This window comes from Falco naumanni, chromosome 7 (genome assembly GCF_017639655.2).
Source record: "Falco naumanni isolate bFalNau1 chromosome 7, bFalNau1.pat, whole genome shotgun sequence".
NCBI lineage: Eukaryota > Metazoa > Chordata > Aves > Falconiformes > Falconidae > Falco > Falco naumanni.
This window is the reverse complement of record NC_054060.1, coordinates 20,033,316-20,052,830: the sequence shown is the minus strand read 5'-3', so window position 1 is coordinate 20,052,830 and position 19,515 is coordinate 20,033,316. Positions and strand designations below refer to the sequence as shown.

The window sequence follows — 19,515 nt, the reverse complement described above, 5'->3', positions numbered from 1 at the left end:
AATGCAACAACTTAACATTTCCTCATGACAGCAATGTCTCTGTGCCAGGTTTTTATTATCCTGCGGCACTGGCACTCTTAAAATTCCTATTACTCAGAGAGTTTACATTGATTTAAAATGGAGTTTTGTTTGCTTGATATAAAAAAGAGCTATCACAAAAAATTTAGTGTCAGACCTTAGGTGAGAATCAACCCTATTTTCTATTTAAAAGACTCATTGGATTTAAAGACAAGTCACTTTTAAAGAAGCAAATATCTAAGCTGCCAGATTTATTTGAGGAGTTGATCCCAAATAATCATCATAGAATCATGGCAATCATAGAATTGTTTGGATTGGAAAAGACCTTTAAGATGGCAAATGGACCAATGCTCAATTTTTGTATTTATCGTACGGAAATATCACGTAGCTCCAACCATACTTAATCAGGCTTCATTACTGCATACTCCAGAGTTCCAAACAGAAGCTCCAGAAGCTGAAACTAGACACTGTCACTAACTGCTCTTGTGCAGGGTAAAATTCCCCAAGATGTATGTTCCTGGGAGAGACCAGGTTAACAAAGGGATAGGGAATAAACTCGTCATAGAGAATGTGAACAGAAAGTTCACAAGAGAAAGTTTAGGAAATGTGAAAAATTTATGAAACGTCTATATTTTCATGACTGCAAGAAGAAAATTAAAGGAGCAGGAGAAAGTCAGGAGGAAAGATGGAAGAGAATTGTATAATCCCGTCAGAGCTCTGAGGAGGGGAGCCTTTCAAAGTCTCAGTGAGATTGGTAGCAAATCCAGAGCTTACTGTTAATACAAACAAGAAAGCTAAACCACAGAATCTGAAGCCATGGGCCAAGTCTGGATAAATTAAGTTTTATTTGGCAGGACTACTCAAGGTAAAAATCCCATTTCAGAAATAATCCACTATCCCATCTATAGTTACAACAGCAATGAAAATGAAGTTGCTAATACCAAATAAAAATATAAACCCCTCATTTCCTCTGGGTTCTGCAGAAAGAATGTATGCGGCTAAGGTGCAAATCTTATCCTGGGGCTGCCACTGGATAACATGTCCCTAACTAGCAGGATTAGAACTACCATGACATAAGAAATCCTAAGCTAATTTGGAAGTAGAACAGCCGAAGAAAGGCTGTTCAACAGAAGTTTGAATTAGAGAGGTTAAATTGCTTCAGATTCTTCCGATCTGTGCTGATATTGGTGCCAGATGTGAAAGTCTGGGTGAGATAACTGTCCTCCCAAACCACCAAATCTTTCATAAGCCAGGAAGTTTAGGGGGAAAGATGACAGATATTGTATCTAGGACTATAATAAGGAAAAAGTTCCTTTTATTTTTCTCATGTAAGGTTACTGCAAGACAAAAGAAAAAAAATAAAATGGAGGGACATACAGCTACGTTTTTTTTTTAATTGAAGAGACACAAGATATTAAGTACAAGTCAAAAGTTTAAATTATGGTAGTTATTTTAAAGTAACTAGAAGCTGCCTCACAGATTTTTAACAAAATACGTCCAAGGACTAATGACAGAAATACGCTTGACAAAGTAATTTCTCAAACCAAAAGCAATAAGCTCTGGTAAGCCTTACATAGGTCCAAGTTGCAGTCTTGTTCTATAATATCTGCATGAGTATTTTATATGTTACAGGTTATTAAGCATGTTGATGTATAAAAATATGCAGAAAAGTTGGCTTCTCATAGATCATACATCACAAAGAGATACTAGCTACATAACAAATTAGTAACAGCTGGATGATTTGGAACCAGAAGGCCTAACATGCCAGTACAAGGCAAATTTCACTCAGTTTATGAAACAAGACTACTTTACCTAGGGCAATAAACCAATGCCTCTAGATTGGATTTTGCAGAACCTGGGGCTTCCTTGTGAAACTGCGTGATAACTTAGCCATGACAAAGATGCCACAGGATCTGGGAGGCCAGCAGAGAAATTCTGCTGCCTGGAAAGATTCTGGCTTGAGAAATCCTGATTGCTTGGAGCATTGAAATTAATGAAGGAATTAAGCTTGAGGTTACAAAATTAAAAACGGAAGTCTTGTGCTTCTATGCTTTAGTATGTCTTTATGAGAATTTTGATTTCTTTAAGAAATAAACCTGTATTCTATCATCATTTATCTTTAGAAAGAGTTCATTGTATGAAGTGCTTAAAATTTTCTGCTTTTAGATTATCTTTTGGCAGAGCAGTGGGGATTTTTTCAGTGGAAAGAGTCTTTAGCTTTAATGTCATATTTCAAAAGACATTTTCTTGCTGTCTTTTGCTCTTTCCCTTTGACAGCCATCATTGCTGAGTAATGCCCAGGGTCATACTTTTGAAAAGCAAATTCTTCCTTTGCAGCATTGCTGCAGGACCTATGGCATAGCATATATCCAGACAGCTAGGCACTTATCCTTTTATAAGAGATAGGTTGAATTCTGTAAGGCATATGTCTGGCACAAGAGTTAGATGCAGACCAGTAAAGAAATATGAAAGGGAAAATCTGCAACTGTAGAAATGGTTTTAGGAATACACATGCGTTCACATGTATATACAGTTTTGGGATGCTAAGGAAGAAGTGCATTAAATGTAGGGTAATTTACTCCACCAGAAAACATGCAGCAAGCTATTAGTCCAGGTCATTACTTGCTTGACAAAACTCCAGACTGAACCAAAGACTTTGCTACAGAGTGCAGAGCTTCAACTGAAGTCAAAATAGTTAACCCACAGTGTCAAAGGTAAATTTCATCTGGATGAGAAGTCCTGAAATAATGCCTAGATAGCAGTTATTTTCCTAAGAGAATTTATTACCAGAACAAAACATACTTGAAAATAAAATCTTCTCACATCTCTTGGCAGAACATCAGATATTTTAGTAAAATACATTTTCTCCTGCAACACATTTCCCCACTTAAGAAATGTTAGTACAAAAAGTCACTAGCATTCAACTCAGATTTAGTGACAAAATTGAACCAATGTCTATTGGGATGCTTAGCATAAACATGGCGTTGCAGAATGATTGTCCATTTGTTGCTCCATCCTGCTTCCACAAAATTAATAAATTCTGTTAATTGCAAGGAAAGCAGAATGGGGCCTGTAATCACATGATGATTCAAGAGATAATCCTTGTTAAAGATTAGGTTTGTAGCCACTGAAGGTGACAGGGTAACAAATCCTGGCTTTGATAGTTACTATTTTGTCAGCCATAGGGCAGGTCTTCACGGGGACCTTAACATTTCCCCTATTTATAATTTGCTTTCTGCTCCCTAGTTTTGTCCAGCATTTTAGTTCAACTGGTTTTATGATTGTCCAACATAAAATATGACTAGTTGGTGTATGACATGTTATCTCCACAGTGTATGAACATATTTTGATTTCTACAGCACTGAGTCAGCATTCTGATGAGTTAGCATTTATATTCCCGACAGCTGTTTATTCCTCTCAATGTAATTTCAGAGATAAATGTCCAGAAGGGATTTGCTGCCCCAGATCTATCAGAAAACATATTTAAGATATTCTGTGGTATTTAAATCATAAAAAAAAAAAAAATAAAAAAAATTCAGTAGTGCTAGGGCAAAAAGTGTTTAATTTTTAACATTAAATAACTAATTTAAACCTTTATACTATTTTTGAACATAATGTGGTAAAAGTCAAAGTATTTTTATTTTCTGTCTAAAATCACATCAGTGGTTTCTAGGGACATTATAAATTTAAGAAACGAACTGAAACTTCCAATCAGTATTTTTATGTTACTCCTTGTATTCAGAGTGGAGAAAGTTGCCTTGAGAAGAAAAGGAGTGAGAGCAACCAGTGCACATAGAGGACCAAACTGTTCCTGGAATAGCTGATTGATTGTGTCTTACTGAAGCCATGGGACTAGTTGGCACAGTGGAACATAAATCTTGATAGAAGGCAGAACCAGTAGATGAGGATTCACTGCATTCTGAAATTCTCCAGGTAACGCTGCAGGGTTATTTTGGCAAGTATGGGGTAGGCTATGGTCAATTATATGCCATCATTTTTTATCTACTTGTTTTTTGGGTTTAGTCTTCTTGTAAAGCAATGCACATGGCACAGAGCAACATAGATTTTCTTTTCCTGCACCAGCCCCATAGACTTTATAGGGTGCACCCTACAGGGTGTTACCACAGCTTCCTTATCTTTGTATTTTAGAAAGGGCAAACTCTTTCTAGGAGATGTGTCTTCTAAACACTTTTCTGTTAGATGTGAGTTTACAATATGATAGGGAAATTAAAGTTACTGTTATTGAGATTATAGAAGTGTCTGTTATCTGTGCAAAAATAAAATGCAGTTCTGAATCCCATTAAATTAATTATTTTGGTCATGTCTGGTGGCAATGATTCTACTGATTACTTATGATTTTGATAAAAGAGTTAAAAATAATATTAATTGTTCTGTTCTCTGTCCTTTCAAAGTCCATCTTTTCTTGTCTCAGGACAAAATGTAGAAAGGGATTCTTGATATAACTTCTCTAAAAATTCAGCTGGTATCCTCTATTACCTACCTTTTGCCTTTTCCTATTCTCTAGTCTGAATCAAGCAGTCCCTTTTTTCAAACTCACATAGAAAGATATCTTTGCTTATTAGATTAATAATATATATTGCTGAATAATTTTAATTTTGCTCTTATGGATTTTTTAATTTCTTTTCTGGGATAGAGTAAAAAGAACAGTGAACAGGATTACAGAGGCGAGTTTTCCAGTGGATTCTTTCTGCACCCTGATATTGTGGCTACTATAGACCACCAATCATCAGTTTGTACTGAGCTTTCTATATTACTGGCAAGTGCTTTTTGTTTTTTCTTCCATGGTAACTATAAATTTAGAAGATAACAGGCCAAATTAACTTGCAGGCGATTCCATTCATCTCAGATATAACTGTGTCCATAAATGAGCAGACAAACCAATGAATAAAACCATCATGGTTACCACGCCAGTAAAGTAAGACTTCTAAAATATAAGCAGTACTTTTGAAGCTAAACTCTTTAATGAAACACCAAAACTTGAATGTTATTACCCTAGGACTTTTTTCCCAAATCCTTACTTATGTCAACAAATGAGGTTAATCAGGAGGTAAAAATCTTCATCCCTATTTACCATAAAAACTTACAGTATGGGCAGACTTTATTGTGTAAAGAAACTGTCTTGAATCTAAGCATTCAAGATCATGTATATGGCTGTGACATATGCACCATAAAGAAAAATGTGTAAGTAGAAGATAATAATCTCTTTGAGCTATTAATGAAAATTTATTTGGGCCATTTCTGTACAAGCGTTGCATTGCCAGTGTAGACTAATGTACAGCTTGCTCAAAAATCATTAAATGAATCTTGAGATTGGACAGTGGTTACAAATTATTGGATCCCTTCTAAAATCAATTCATAATCCTGTGTCTGCATTTGTCAGTTTTCTTTTGGCTTTGTAAAACATCCTAAAGATTGCAGTGCCTGTACTTTAATCTGGTGTATGTGTGTTCAATATTCCACTTAGATTTAACAGTGTAGTGAAGAATGGGCATCAGGGTCAAGGTATTTGTGTAAAAGGTAGTTGAAGTTTAATGCTTTGCTTTATTTCCAGATTTGTGGGTAGTACAAGTTCTTATTTATAGCTCAGTCCTAAAAGAAGTGGAAAAAGAAGTAATTTGATTGATTGGAATGCTGCTTTAAGCCATTGTGCATATAGCTCTCTGCCTCTTGAGAAATCGTTAGCTTGCACAGTAAACACCTACATATACTTTCACTGCAAGAACTCTAAAAACTTTGTGCTGAGATTCATGTGATTATTGATGCAATATCCAACACGAAAGTTTCCAAATATGTATGTGTACATATACACAATATGTCCTATATATTATGAATGATATCAAAAGCAACAGCAATGCTAATTTTTTATTTCCGTAAACTGAGTACCTGTTTCTCAGTAATATTGTTGCTAGCATTATTTGTATGACTTCAGTGCCTGGAGTTCCCAAGTGAGACTGATAAACATGTATTCCGACCTAGAAGTGTTTACAATCTAACTGTGTCTTTATGGAAGTACTGCTGTGACAGAAAGGTCTAAGTGATGCTACTACATATAATTTAAAACATTGTTTTCCTTGGTGTGCAAGCAGAGGGTATGCCAGCAGCACTCTCAGAAGAAATATTTTTATGGCAATTTTATGATTCAGTGCTGTTGGGGTAGAGCTGTAGCAAAGAAGATGTAAATTTACAGAGAGGTAATCTTTCTAAGTACAGCCAAGTCTTAAGACAGAATGCTTCTGTGAGAAGTTTTTACTGAGATGCAGTCATTTTGTTATGGTCTCTTACCCAAGGACTGGTTAAGTGTAAATGAAGTTATGGCCAGAATACATGCATATTCTAAGTGACTGATCAACACAGTAAGGGTGGGTATGCACACTACTACGTCCATCTCCTCTCACACGTATCCCCTCTCAAAACACACACTTCATTTTTTTAATCTTCACCAGAACCCCTGCACTTTCATAAGAGGAAACCATTATAGAAGGGAAGAATCGTCTTAAGAACGTTGGGTGGCCAGCTGGATGGCCAGGCAGCTGGAGGACCTGATCCCCTTGTGTGTATCTGGGCTACTATCACAATGCAGTGAACCCAGGAAGCATACCCAATACAAAAAGGCTCTCTGGATGGTGAAGAGATGGCTTATTATGCATATAGCAGCCCCATCGCTGCTTCCAGAGTATGGTATTTAGCTGGATTACTGTTGTACTCTGGCTCTTTCTGACACAAAGAACAAGCTTTTGGGCATTCCTAGCCAAGAATAGCCAAAAATAAGCAGTCTGAGACTGCACTAATTAACTGTAGAAGCCAGAAATTAGGGAAATTCAAAGATCAGAAAACATGTTTTTTAAGGCCAAAAGCTACCCTCATCCTTTTGCTTGCTTTGTTGCAAGCAGAATCCAGGGAGAATAGATAACCGGGGTCTGGATATTTTGAGACATGGGATATTGTGTCAGGAAGCATGCATAATGCATTGCTATGGTAATGGTTACCACAGTTGGTATCATTTATGGAAAAAAAAATAAATTCTGTAGAAGTGTAGTTAGCTTACATAAGCAACTGCTACTTTAGTCAGACGAGCCTTTTAGTTATCTGTAATATCTTCGAAATTGTCATATTTTACATTTGGTGTTGCAAAGCTAGCAGTTTACAGAAGTGACAATTTATGTGGATGAAAATGCAGGTTAATACCCTGAGCTGAGCAGGCTACTGAAGAAACAATCTTGTCTTTATTATACTTACAGTACAATTAACTGCAGTATCTGATAACTGCTAATGTGCCAACAGTTGCAAGAAATTCCAGCAGCAGGCTGGAAAGTGCTTTTTATGGTATTTCTAAAATGGAAATCTCAAAAATTGCTTGGGAAAGACACTTGGTCCGACACCTTTATTTGCTTTTCTCTTCTCATCTTTATTTCTCCTTAACACTTCTTTCTACTGCTGACTGTAGCTGTGGCTTCTCTGTTCCAGGTTCCAAACCGAGATGAGCAGCTTCCTGTCAAATAAACCAATGCTACTGGACAAATTGACCTTGACATGACTGCTGTGATGCCAAAAGCCACAAGCTAACTGGTAACAATTGTTAGGTATGTCAACACTAATTGTTATTGTTGATGCATGTCATAAAAATACCAGGTGCTAAAGAAGCAAACCGGTGCAATCCCTTGGTTCATCAAAATCTAATCCTCTTGAACCTCAATAAACATTTGGGATTAGACATAATGTGAATCAAGCCTTTTCTATATGCATATTACCTGCTGTATTAGCTCCCAGTTTACAAAACATGGTTGCACTAAAAATACACACAAAATTAGGGATGGCACCCTCACTGCAGTAATACTGGCAATGACTTGGGCATGCCAAGTAGCAGATGTTTGGAGGAAGCCACTCAAGGTTTTGTCTCAGTAATTGCTGGCAAGAAATGGCTGTTCCTGCTTTTCTTGATCCTTGATTGCATTGGCTCAATATATCATCCTCTCTTGCAGAATACCCACTATAAGGAGGTGCATAATCCATGAGAATTTTCTCTTACAGTTTCTTCCCATGTAAATTTCATCAGGAAGGCAGGATTTGTTTTCTGTTTTCAATGCCACTCTGAACCATTCAGATGTGGAGAAAAACATGACCATTCACGAAGGGGTTCTGTATTTCCATACCAAGCACATCCTTAGAAGCTCTTTTGAGGACTAACTACTTCTCTAAATCCTTGGAAGCAGGAAAATATGAGGTAGAATAAACAAGAGCACCAGGCTCCGCTTTTTCCTTCCTGGTTGCCATTTTACAGAAATGTATACACCTATCCTCCCAACTTCTTTCCCCAGCCAAAACATAGGAGTTTGGGAGGGAGAAGGAAGAATAGTATCATTTAAGGCTGTGAGCCTACTTTTAGAATTAATTCCCATTTAGAATAGAGAGAATTGATCTGTAAAGAATACAGGGTACGAACAAGCCTGCTTTTCAAAAACACTGCATGGCATTGGCAGAACTGAGGGTTGACTGGAATGCTGCTTTAGATTTCTACACCAGAGTTGCTACATCAGTAGTGTAAAGATGATTACAGGTAAGAAATTGTAATGATGTTTGAAGGCTATCATGTCTGGATTTCAGTGATGATATTTCCTGTTCATAGTTCAAGGCATCTCATTAGAAATGGGTATATTTCAGTTTCCCTACACATTTGTTTAAATATTGAGAGTTAATGAGTCGCAGAAACATGACAATCCTGCCTGATACAGGACGGACATTTGGTGTTTACTGGGAGTTAAAGGTGTAGTGTCTGTAAAGCGCTAGCTGCTGCATTCCCATACATGTTCTAAAAGTACAGTGGCCCTCATTTCCACCTTTGGATGGAGCCTCTGGTTACTCTGAACTGCCTGCCTCCGTTGGCTGGTTGATTTCATTCATCTTACAAATTATGCACTAACAAAAAATGAATGAACAGTGGCACATCTAAGGACTTTCTAATCTGGAGGACTTCCTTGCCAATGCCCTACTGCCATTGCCAGCCTGTCCTGGCTTTTCATCCCATCAGGAAGAGGGGGAAGCTTGACAAGGGGCATCCAACTTCCTGTGAAGTGATTTTCTGTTTCCTTATCCTGTTGTGTCGCTGAACAAAGCACAGCTAGGCAGGACCTAGCCACGCTTTGGACACCTTTTAGAAGCAGTGGGTGCTGTCACGGTCAGTGTACCCTACTTCAGCCTTGTTTCCAAGACTTGCATATCCTATCCTTTCCTATCCTTTCATTCTCACTGTCTCCTTTTTTTTTTTCATTTTTTATCCCCTTCCATAAGCCGTTTCTTTTCCAGAATAAAGAGTTCCAGCCTGCTTAGTTATTTTTGCTATGGAAACCACTCCATCCCATCCGTTCAATCATCGTTGCCTTTCTCTCAACTTTTTAAAGATCTAATATAACATTTTGAAGATGCAAGCACCAGAGCAGCACATGGTATTCCTGGAGTGAGCAAACCATGGCATTATAGACTGGCATAATTATATTTCCTGTTTTGTTCTTCTTTCCTTTCCTAAGTCACCAACATTTGCATTTTTTGACTGCTATCCTTCACTGAATTGGTGTTTTTATGAGTCTATCTGTCACAGTCCCAAACTTTCACTTCTGAGTGATAACAGGCAGCTCAGAGCTCGTTACTTTATTTATAAAGCCAAGAACACTCTTGTCCACATACATAATTTCAAATTTATCTACACTAATTTTCCTCTGCTATTTTGTTACCCAGTCACTTAGTCTTAAGGCCCATCTACAGTTTTATGCATTCAGCTCTCACACTTCCTACACTGAGCAAATGCGTATCCTCAGCAAACTTTTCTGCATCACTGCTAAGACCTTTTCCAATCAATTTTTGAGTTGGTTGAGAAGAAGCAATCCCCTGCAGAATTCCACTGATGACTTGTCTCTGTGTTGTCCCTGTGGCTGAAGATTTGGGAGGGGGCACAATGATGGTGTTCAGCAGGGATCTAGAGGGTGTTACAGAGCTACGTGATCCCTTAGCTCAGGCTTCATGCCTAAGAATCATGGGCAGTACTATGCTCATGGGCAGGTGCTATGCTCTGCCTCTTGCAGTGGAGTCCTGCACACAGCTAGGGCTAATCAACCTAATCTACAACTTCTGGTTCCTCTGTGCCTGACGCTGCTTGGGAAGGGAGTGACTTATTTGGCATGTCCCAGCAGCAGAGGACTGTGTGCTTTCTGCCAGGATGCTGATTCACTGAGGTCCTTTTGAAAGGGCCTTTTTCTACCTGAAGTCCAGCCTTACGGCCTTTGCCTGCCACGCAATTTGCCCCCCATGTTATAGATCCCCCATCGTGTGACCTAATACATGGAGTCTTACATGTAAGAAAGACTAAACTTCAGAAATCTAACTTCTAGTGGGAGGTAGGACGCCAACAGTCTGTGCCAAAGGCACGTATCAGGGCACAGACAAAGTGTTTTAGAGCAAAGGAAGTTTAACAGTACGCAGCCTTGTGACCCAACAAGATAGGACCCAATGCAACAGTCTAGTGTGGAGCAAAAGAGTAGAAAGCCTGTGGAAATATGATTTGGTTTCATATACGCATGCAAAAAAAAGAACCATATATAATCTGTTGGAAGTGAGTGAGTATACCAGAAACAGTTAGTAAAACAGGTAAAACCTGAATGTTGAAACAACTGTCGGGTTTTATTCAGTTTGCACTTCATGTGCTTGATTTACCACTATGGTGCCCTTAGTGGCGTGGTTTGCATATGGAACATGGGTATGAACATTTCCAAGACAGCAAGGAATTATCCCCGAATTCCTGTAGTGTGCAAATTATCTCCAGATTTGGGCTTGTACTCTTCATGGGCTTGTATTTGGATTCCGTTTGTTCCTGCCTGGGGAGCACAGACTCCGAAAGAGTATTTTGTTTACCACATGCAATGAAGGAAAGGCAGTATTTGCCACTATGCTTTGAAACATCATAGTTTCCTTTGTATTGGTTGGTAAGGAACGTAGGCTAATTAAGTGATATTAGTGAATCAAACCAAGAAATGCTTCTAAATCCCTTATGTAGCCTCTGTGTGTTTTGTGTGTATCGTGGCCAGGAAAACTGGGCAAACAAATCGCCACTACTAAATGTTCTATAGTTACAATTCTAAATAATCCTTCACAGAATGATTTCCAGCGGTAGCGGAGGAATCCAAGCACTGTGGCGTAGTCCCACCTAGTGGCCACGTTGAACAGGACTTATCAGGGACTGGTCCCCTGGAGGTTTGGGTATCAACTGCCAAATGCTGCAGAGCTGCTGCTTGATTTTATTGTTATGGCAAAGGAAGGAACTTATTTTTAATAGCTATTAGTAGCTCACTGTATAACCTTGCAAATCTAAATATAACAAGGCTACTTAAATCCCTGGCTTGTGCACCCAGCTGCTTCTCGGACACAGCTGTTTGAATCCTGTGATTTTGACTGAGGACCAGAAGGTCCTCAAAAAAGGCTTTGCAGTTTGAAATCAAACATTGCTTTTTTGAGACTTTTTAATTTCAGTTACTATTTCATTGAGTATTCATTGCAAAGAAAAGTAAGTTCTGTCTCTAAAGCAAAAGTTTAAGGAAGTTCTGAACTCTTACTTTACAAAGGGTATGAAAAATGAGACAAGGCCAATTTACTACATTCATTCAGTAAGCCTGATGCTGTAACATCTTCTCAGTCATCCTGTCTTAGTGTGAAAATACTCTTTGTAACTCCATGGGTTTTATTGTTAGAAAAAAAATATGTCGTAGTTACTTAGCCAGCCCGTTATCTTTTTCAGCCTAACATACATAATCTGATGTTTAAATGACAAAAGAGTAAGAAGTAAAACAGAAACTTACGTCTATAAGCATCAGATTGCCATTTTAGAGAAAAATACAAGTAATTCCTTTGTGACTGTTAGATTATAGTGCCTTGTCAGATAATTGGGTCTTTGTCCTCAACAGTGCTGGGAATTAAGCCTGAATTTAATTTTTTGGATTGTGCTCCCTGTGCTTTTACCAAGTTTCTGAAGCAACACAAAATGCATGCCAAAATGCCATAAACATTCTAATTCCTGAATTAATAGCAGTGTTTAGAGGTGTCAGATATATGGCCATCCAAACGAATTGTAAAAATATGGTGCTGTGGCTTAGCTCTGCACTTCTTCCTAAATACTGTTTGCACAATTTATACACCTTATTTTTTATTGTCTAAAGCAAAGCAGTGACTGTCTCCTTTCCCACAGGACTTACAATTAGCAGTGAAATTTTGCCACACTTAAGATTTTGTTCCCAGTGGAAAATGTTGGCTGAGAGCTGTAAAATACAATTCCGATAGAATTCCAAATTTCCAAATCTGAATTTCCAAAGAAAGGTATATTCTACACCAGAACTGAGCCATTCTGAAATTTTAAACATAAGTGTGAAATCCATAAAGCAGACTTCAAATACAAATTAATTACATGCACTATAAAGCATGTATACACGCAAACATAATCCATTTACATGGAAATGGAAAAGCTGTGTGCAAAAATCTCTTGTTGCTTGCAGTGTGAGAATAAATGGCTTGTGTTATAACAACTGTAAAAATAGTATCTGATTTTCACAGTTTGGATGTTACTTATTCTGATAATTTATTTGACAGACATTGCGACACAATCTTTTCTTAATACATGAGAAAGTAACACATATATGTACTATTAATGCTGCTGAGAGTTGTCTGCTTCAGCATTGTAGTTCTCAATCAAGAAGAGAATAAAACCTGTTGTTGGAGGAGAAAAAAGAAAGCCTGAGGAAATTAATTAACTATTTTCTTTTATGTCATCTGCATGATTTTCACAGGGCCAACATGAAATGTCCAGTGACGCCTCAGAGATAAAAGAAAGAAGCAAAGAAAAAAAAAAAAAAGAAATGTATTCAGGCAATTACTGACCCAACCTATAATTCTATCCACTTATCTAATAGAGATTGTCCTTTTTAGAGATGGTATTCTGGGAAAGAAAGTACAGAGAGGACAATAAACAGAGCCAATGACAAAATTTTCTGATCCAAAACCAGACCAAGACCATATCCTTAATACTGATTTGCAGAAGATACACGGTATGGTACTTATGTCTGGCATCTTTGTGCGGGTGTTTGTCAACAAGCTGCTTGCTCTGTGAAGTCCTAGACCAAATCACAATATGCAAACCTTGAACTTACTCAGTTTCACCTGTGTTATGGATCACATTTTTACTGTATTCATCAAAAATGCTGGAGCTGTCTCAAGCGGGGAAACTGTGAGATTAGAGCAGGGTATCCTTATTAGGGCTCTCACCTTGGAATGAAAAATTGAGTGTGAGCCCACACACCTTTTAACTTTGTTTTCTTTTTGCCCAAGGTGCTTTACTGACTGAACTACGCAACGGCTATAGTTGGTTGACTCTTAACTAACTGGATCATCTTCGTATTTAGAACTGAGGTGATTCTGCTCTTCTCAGACATGTAAAGTATGTGTCCGTCTATTCTGCGGGGACGAGACTATGATAACTTACATAAACACAAATACAAAAAAACATAGCCTTACAATTGCTATATAATTGTGTAACATCTATTATTATCTGTATCATCAAAGTATTCTAGCTCACCATGACAGTCCCACTAACATCATCTGGAATTTTGTCATTTATTTCAGAGACAAAAGGTTCTTGTCCTCACAATGTCTGTGTGACTGACATTTTTCTGTCACTGGGAAAAATACTCTACAAATGCTTGAGAATATTTACAAATACTGGAAGAAGGGCAGTGAAGCTGTTTCCCATTTTCTCTTCATGCTTGCCTCTTCTTTTCTAACTACATCTCTGTATTTCTGGTTGTCTTTCTGCACCCTGTCATCGTGCTCTGTTGTATTTATGGATACTTTCTGTCTCTGGTTGCCCTGCAGCTGTGGTTTGTACTGTGTGAACCTGTGCAGGATACAGGGGGTGGCACATTGGCTTTGCTTCCCGCTATATTGTTTCTTCAGAAGTGGGGGTGTCATTTTCATGGATTTTACAAGCACTTCAGACTCTCTCCTCCACAAATACCGGGCTGATTGTGTAAGATTGTCTTTCTGGCGTTTGACCCAAGTGAGGCGCTTATGGGGAAACTAGCATAACCCAGTTACTGATTATATTTTTCTCTTGGATGGAGGAGATGAGTGTCAGCGTACAACAGTGGTGTGGGAAGACTGGTGCTTTTTTAACCTGCTGTCAGGGTGTGTTTTTTTCCAGGACACTGGTGTTGAAGTAAATTGTGTGCTATTGCACATGCGTTTGGCTTCTCATTGAGCTCACTGTTTCCAGCAGAGGTGACTGTTCCCTTCTTTCTGTGTGACTTCTGGGGCTACATCGGCTTCCACACTGAACACTGACACACTGCAGGGAGAGTGTAGCCCCAGCAGCTTTTTTTCCTCTTACGGGGTATTTGCAAGACTGATACATCATATGCTTTCTTACCAGGTGGAATGTATGTAACAGTCTCACAGTGAGACTACCTGATCCCACAGCTACTGATACTGTCCTGCTCTGTGATATCTGGTTGATTTTTTTTAGAGCTATTGGGTATTTCCAGCATAGACTGGCTTCAGGAAAGCCCTCGTATTTGCCTACTGCTTTCTTAATGTGGTTCTTCTTAATTGGTTTGGTTTTGTAAGTGAATTGTCTTGTGATGTTACAGGACCGGTGCTACAGAATTAATCTGTTTAAAGCCAAACAACACATACTCAGATTTAGAGTGACTGCAAGTCTCCTGGAACTCTTGTGAGTGTATATGGAGAAAAGAGTTCTGACTGGGATGTCGTTAGCTGTGGCCATGGATCAGCCCGTACTGTACCATTTGGGCCTATACTGTATTGTATCATCTTCCTGCCTATTCTGTTACCATTTACGTTTCACTGCTACTCAAGATGAACTTAAGCTCTTACGACCACAATTTTTTCAATCACTTCACAGTCATTAAGTTTTACTACACTTCTACAAGCTACTGTAATCCAGTCCGTAGCTGAAACTTAACAAAACTAACCTAGCCATGCAAAGGCGTTAAGGCTTCGTAATTTACTATTTATATGCTACTGACACATCGAAACAGCAGTACAGCTTTTCACTACTTTTCAGGCATTTTTTCTCAGATATAAGTTTCTGTCTTAGCTGAATATCTGTAAATTACCTACACTATTTCTTAGCAACTAACGAGCTACTGAGAGCTCTAGTCCATTCTCAGTGAGATTCCTTACTGAATTAAGCAAAGCATGATTCCATACACCCAACGGCAAATGCCTGAACTGAATACTAGCTACATAAAATTCAGCATTTTAGGACTTCCAAAGTTTTGTTTGTGTTCTCCTTTTGGGTTGAAATCTCTGAAGCAGGGACCTAAATCCCAGTACGTCTCCAGTTACGTGCTGCTCTTACACAGGTCTTCCTCAGTTTCTGTTCCTCTTAATATAAACAAAAATTAGAGGAACTGTGATATTACCATAGGTTGTCTCTCACATTCCCAGGAAGTTTATGGGTAAAATGTACTTCTACGTATGTACTTGGTCCTTGAGCACTGAAAACTAGCAGTGTCATCAACGCATTACATCACTACTGAATACCCATAATAAAGACCAGAGGCAACCCCCAGCGTTCATCAGCATCAAAAGATGTTCGTTACACGAAATAGAATCATAGCTTGCAAGTGCCAAGTAAAATCGGGTGCAAATGAAATGGAAAATTTCTTGCAAGCATCAGTGGTGTACTTCCCAAACTAAGTGACAGGAAATCATTAAAGACATCATGACACTGATAATTTTAACCTGTATTTGTTGAATGATTGACTGAGTTGCTCCTCAGCAGAAGGGCTTCCTTCTTGGTCACTCATCTGACAGGTTTCGTGCGGCTCCATCTCTGATACAGCCCTCAGTTTTGTTTGCTCTGATAACGCTGGGACACGTCTATGCATACGGTCTGGATAACAACAAAGACATTTCTCTAACAGCTGGCACATGATTCAAAATAACATGTACAATTTGATGTAATTCTGCCTGTGATGTTGCATTTGGGTAAGCAGCTGGTTTAGATAAACAGGATTTCTTTTGACGTTGTATAAAGAAAGTTGTTTCCATGTTTTTATTTCCGATGGGTTTGAGAGGTACAGGTCAGACAATTTATAGGGATTTTGGAAATAAACCTGAAATACTTACTCCATATAAACTCCTGCCTGGCCAACAAAGAATTATTTCCTACTGTGTCATACGGGCAAGTAAAAGCCACGTGGAGTCACAAGGAGCTTTGCTTTGTACTAGGATGAGAATTTTAGAAGAGTAGAAGAATCAAGTCACTAGTGTCTTGACGAACAAACACTGCTATAACACCCCTTAAATTGCTGTGGGTGTAATTCTTGGAAATAATGAGGCAAAAAGAGTTCAAATTGGCATTAAATCAACTGTGCAGAAGCAACAGCACATTCACTGGCCACATGTCACTAGCACAGTTTAAGGTTTTTGCAGTGAACTACATTCGTGCAGAGACAGAGTGACCTTTGGAAGCACGCCACGCTTCCCGCACCTGGCCGGTGCTGCTTTCTAGGGGGCATGAAGACAATGGAAACACATCAAAGTGCCCGTATCTGCCAGCGCAGGCGGGTCCAGAAAGCAGAAACTGTCCCCTGCTGCACACCCAGCGGATCAATAATGGGATTGATTCTGTCCTGCATGCTCAGCCAGCCTGCCATAAAGAGTCTTGTTAACAAGTACAGCGGGCGGCAGGGCACCCAGCGGCTCCGCAGCCGCGTGGGGAAGCCACGTAGCACTGGCACAGCAACTACTCATCATGCATCTAGACGGTGTTCCTTCCATTTTGATTCCTTTGTCCTATCAATTGGCTTTTATGGGGTGGAAAAGAAAATCATTTTAATTGAAATAATAAACAGTGCTCTTTTCCATCATACCTTTCTGTGTACCTTGTAGCGGGGCTTATCAAAGGCAATCTATAAAAATCCACAATGCATAAAAACTCATAATGCGTAATCCATTTAATTGAATCTGCAACATACGCGCGCGTGAATTTAAACAGATTATGTGCATGAATTGATGTGAATATCTAGCATGTGTTTTTCTTTGCCTGCTATCCAGTGGATTATTATTAGCAATAACAGATTCTAAAACTAGCTTTGCACATTTGATGTGTGCTGCTGGGGGAGGGGAAGGAGGAGAGAGTGTAATAGTGGCTGAGCTAAGGCAGCCCGAGGCGTTTTTCTGCCGACACAAGGCACAGACAGACAGAATGGATTGGGGACGCTGTTCCAACAGTATCCGTTACTCTTTGGGAAATGTGCAGCATTGGCTTTCTCTTTTTCTCTCTGTATCTGCGATGATGTTGTCAGGGAGACAGAGTCCTTGACTTGCACCCAACTGCCGAGGCCATCGCCCTTTGTAACAGTGCTGTGCCCCAAACCTTGCGCCCACCACAAGATTTAAAACTGCTCTGTGACGGCCCCCGCATCAAATGTTGAAGTGGTATAGAATAAAAATCTCCCTGCGCTGTCTCTGCAGTTAATTCAGAGGAAGCCAAAACTTCCTTCCAAAATGCATAACCCGGAAAACCTGGCTTTATAACGTATCGTATTTTTATTTGTATGCTTTTTTTAAAAAATGATAGCATAAAGAGGCTCAAAGTAACCTTTTGGTATTGTGGTTGTCCACAAAGTACATTCTATATGTATTAAAGTCCACAACATTTGTGAACCTGCTTTGATTTTCTTGTGATTGCCATAAAACTGTACTGTAAATCGAACTTGAACAGATACACAAAATGGGCGTCTGTTCGTAAGTAGATGATGGTAAAATATCTGTTGCCTTCCTGAGTAATTGGATCTCTAACTGTCAATTTTAAAAATAATCAGGTTTTCAAGAGAGGACCCAGACTACAGCTATTTTAAAGGTCAAAATGGGTTTAGATTTTAATTTTTCTTATTTAACTTATTAAAAATCATACAGTAATCAGACTCAGTGGGTTTCATTTATAAATAGCTGTAAATACTAAGGTCTATAAATCTGTTACTGAACGGATTGGTGAAAGACATGACTATGTCAATTAAAATCTAAAAGGACATTCTGTGTATAATCTTTTGAGCGCAACCCTGCAGTCATTGCTGAGAACACTCCAGCTGACTTGCAAGACTCAAACTTGGAATGTAACAGACACAAAAAATAAAAATAGGTCACAAATAATTGTAAACACGCCGCACATTCTTTTTCATATTCTCTTTACTAATATCTAGTCAAACATTGTTTCTCAAGTAGGTATGAATTGTGCCCGGTGTCTAAATAACATTTTGATTGCCTTCAGTTGTATTGTTGATATTAAGCCATGCAATCTTTTTCATGCAGCTGTTTACAGAGAGGCATAGTAAATAGTGTCACTTACAAAACAAACGTGAGAGGCATCACTTACTGGGCACTATGCCTACAGAGCTTCGCAATCTATTTTTAAATATCCCAAAAATGGGAAGGAAAGTAAAAGAGCAGTGTTACATTTCTGCGCTGTTATCAGTAGTACTTGGGAGGAATCCTTTTCCCGATCAGACTCTCATTCATTACTAGCAGCAATGATAAGATACAGTATTTTGCTACCAGTTTAAATGTTCAAGGTATAATGGCAACATACAATTGTTTAATAAATTTTCCCATTCTTTTATCTTTTATAAGAAAGAACCAGAAAGACAGCAAATAGTCCCTCTTGTTTAAGTGCAAGAGAGAAAGTAAACACTAATTATAGCAAATAACTATTAGTGTCAAAGGATTCCAAGACATTACCAATATACACTTAAGCATTTCAGAGCAGTGACCTTACCTTCGTAGCCAAGGAGAAAGCATGTCAGCAAGTTAGGACAGACCTCCTCCAAAACGGAACAAAAAGCACAGAAAGCACTTGGGCCTTTTAAAGAGAGTTTATGTAAAAAATACTCCGTCCTCTTCTTGTAGCTCTCCTGAGACCAAATGTCTTTGTATTCCTCCAAGGAAAAGACTCTTTTGTAAACCAAATATGACAGCACTTTGTTCACATCCAGCTCTTCCAGTATTTTCTCTCTCTGATTGCTTGGGATTTCAGAAAGCCACTTATTCCTGTTTTCATTTTCTCTTTTGGTAGATTTTGCACAGTTATAAAACCAAGACTTGGCTGTTCTTCCAAACATTTTGATATTTAAATAGAAAATAGAAAATTCTACTTCTGCATTTATTGTGCAGTATTCAGTAAGCAGAGTAAACATAATGTGGATGGACAGAGTGCAAATACATACTGCTGTCTGTAATTATTGTAATTCTAATGGAATAAAGAAGGCCTACATACAAATCATAAAAAAATCTAGCTCAATGCCTGCAGCCTCCTAAGAGGATTACATTCCACTAATTAGCCCTTTACAACTGTTAACAGCTTCTGAACCGTAATGATGAGACTGAGAATTGCTTCGTTACTGTTACTTTTTAATTCTGTAA

The 19,515-nt window shown here is 38.6% G+C and overlaps 1 protein-coding gene across 1 annotated transcript in view; it reads right to left on the bottom strand.

Moving 5' to 3' along the window:
• The window catches only part of TJP1 (tight junction protein 1), a 198,656-nt gene extending 179,390 nt beyond the window's left edge, over window positions 1-19,266 (bottom strand). The window contains exons 1-2 of the mRNA XM_040600239.1: window positions 18,872-19,266; window positions 15,835-15,985 (exon numbers count right to left, since the gene is read on the bottom strand). Of these exons, the coding sequence (XP_040456173.1) occupies window positions 15,835-15,985; window positions 18,872-19,214 (494 nt within the window). The 5' untranslated portion in view covers window positions 19,215-19,266. The remainder of the gene's footprint in view (window positions 1-15,834; window positions 15,986-18,871) is intronic.
• Window positions 19,267-19,515: the final 249 nt, after the last annotated feature.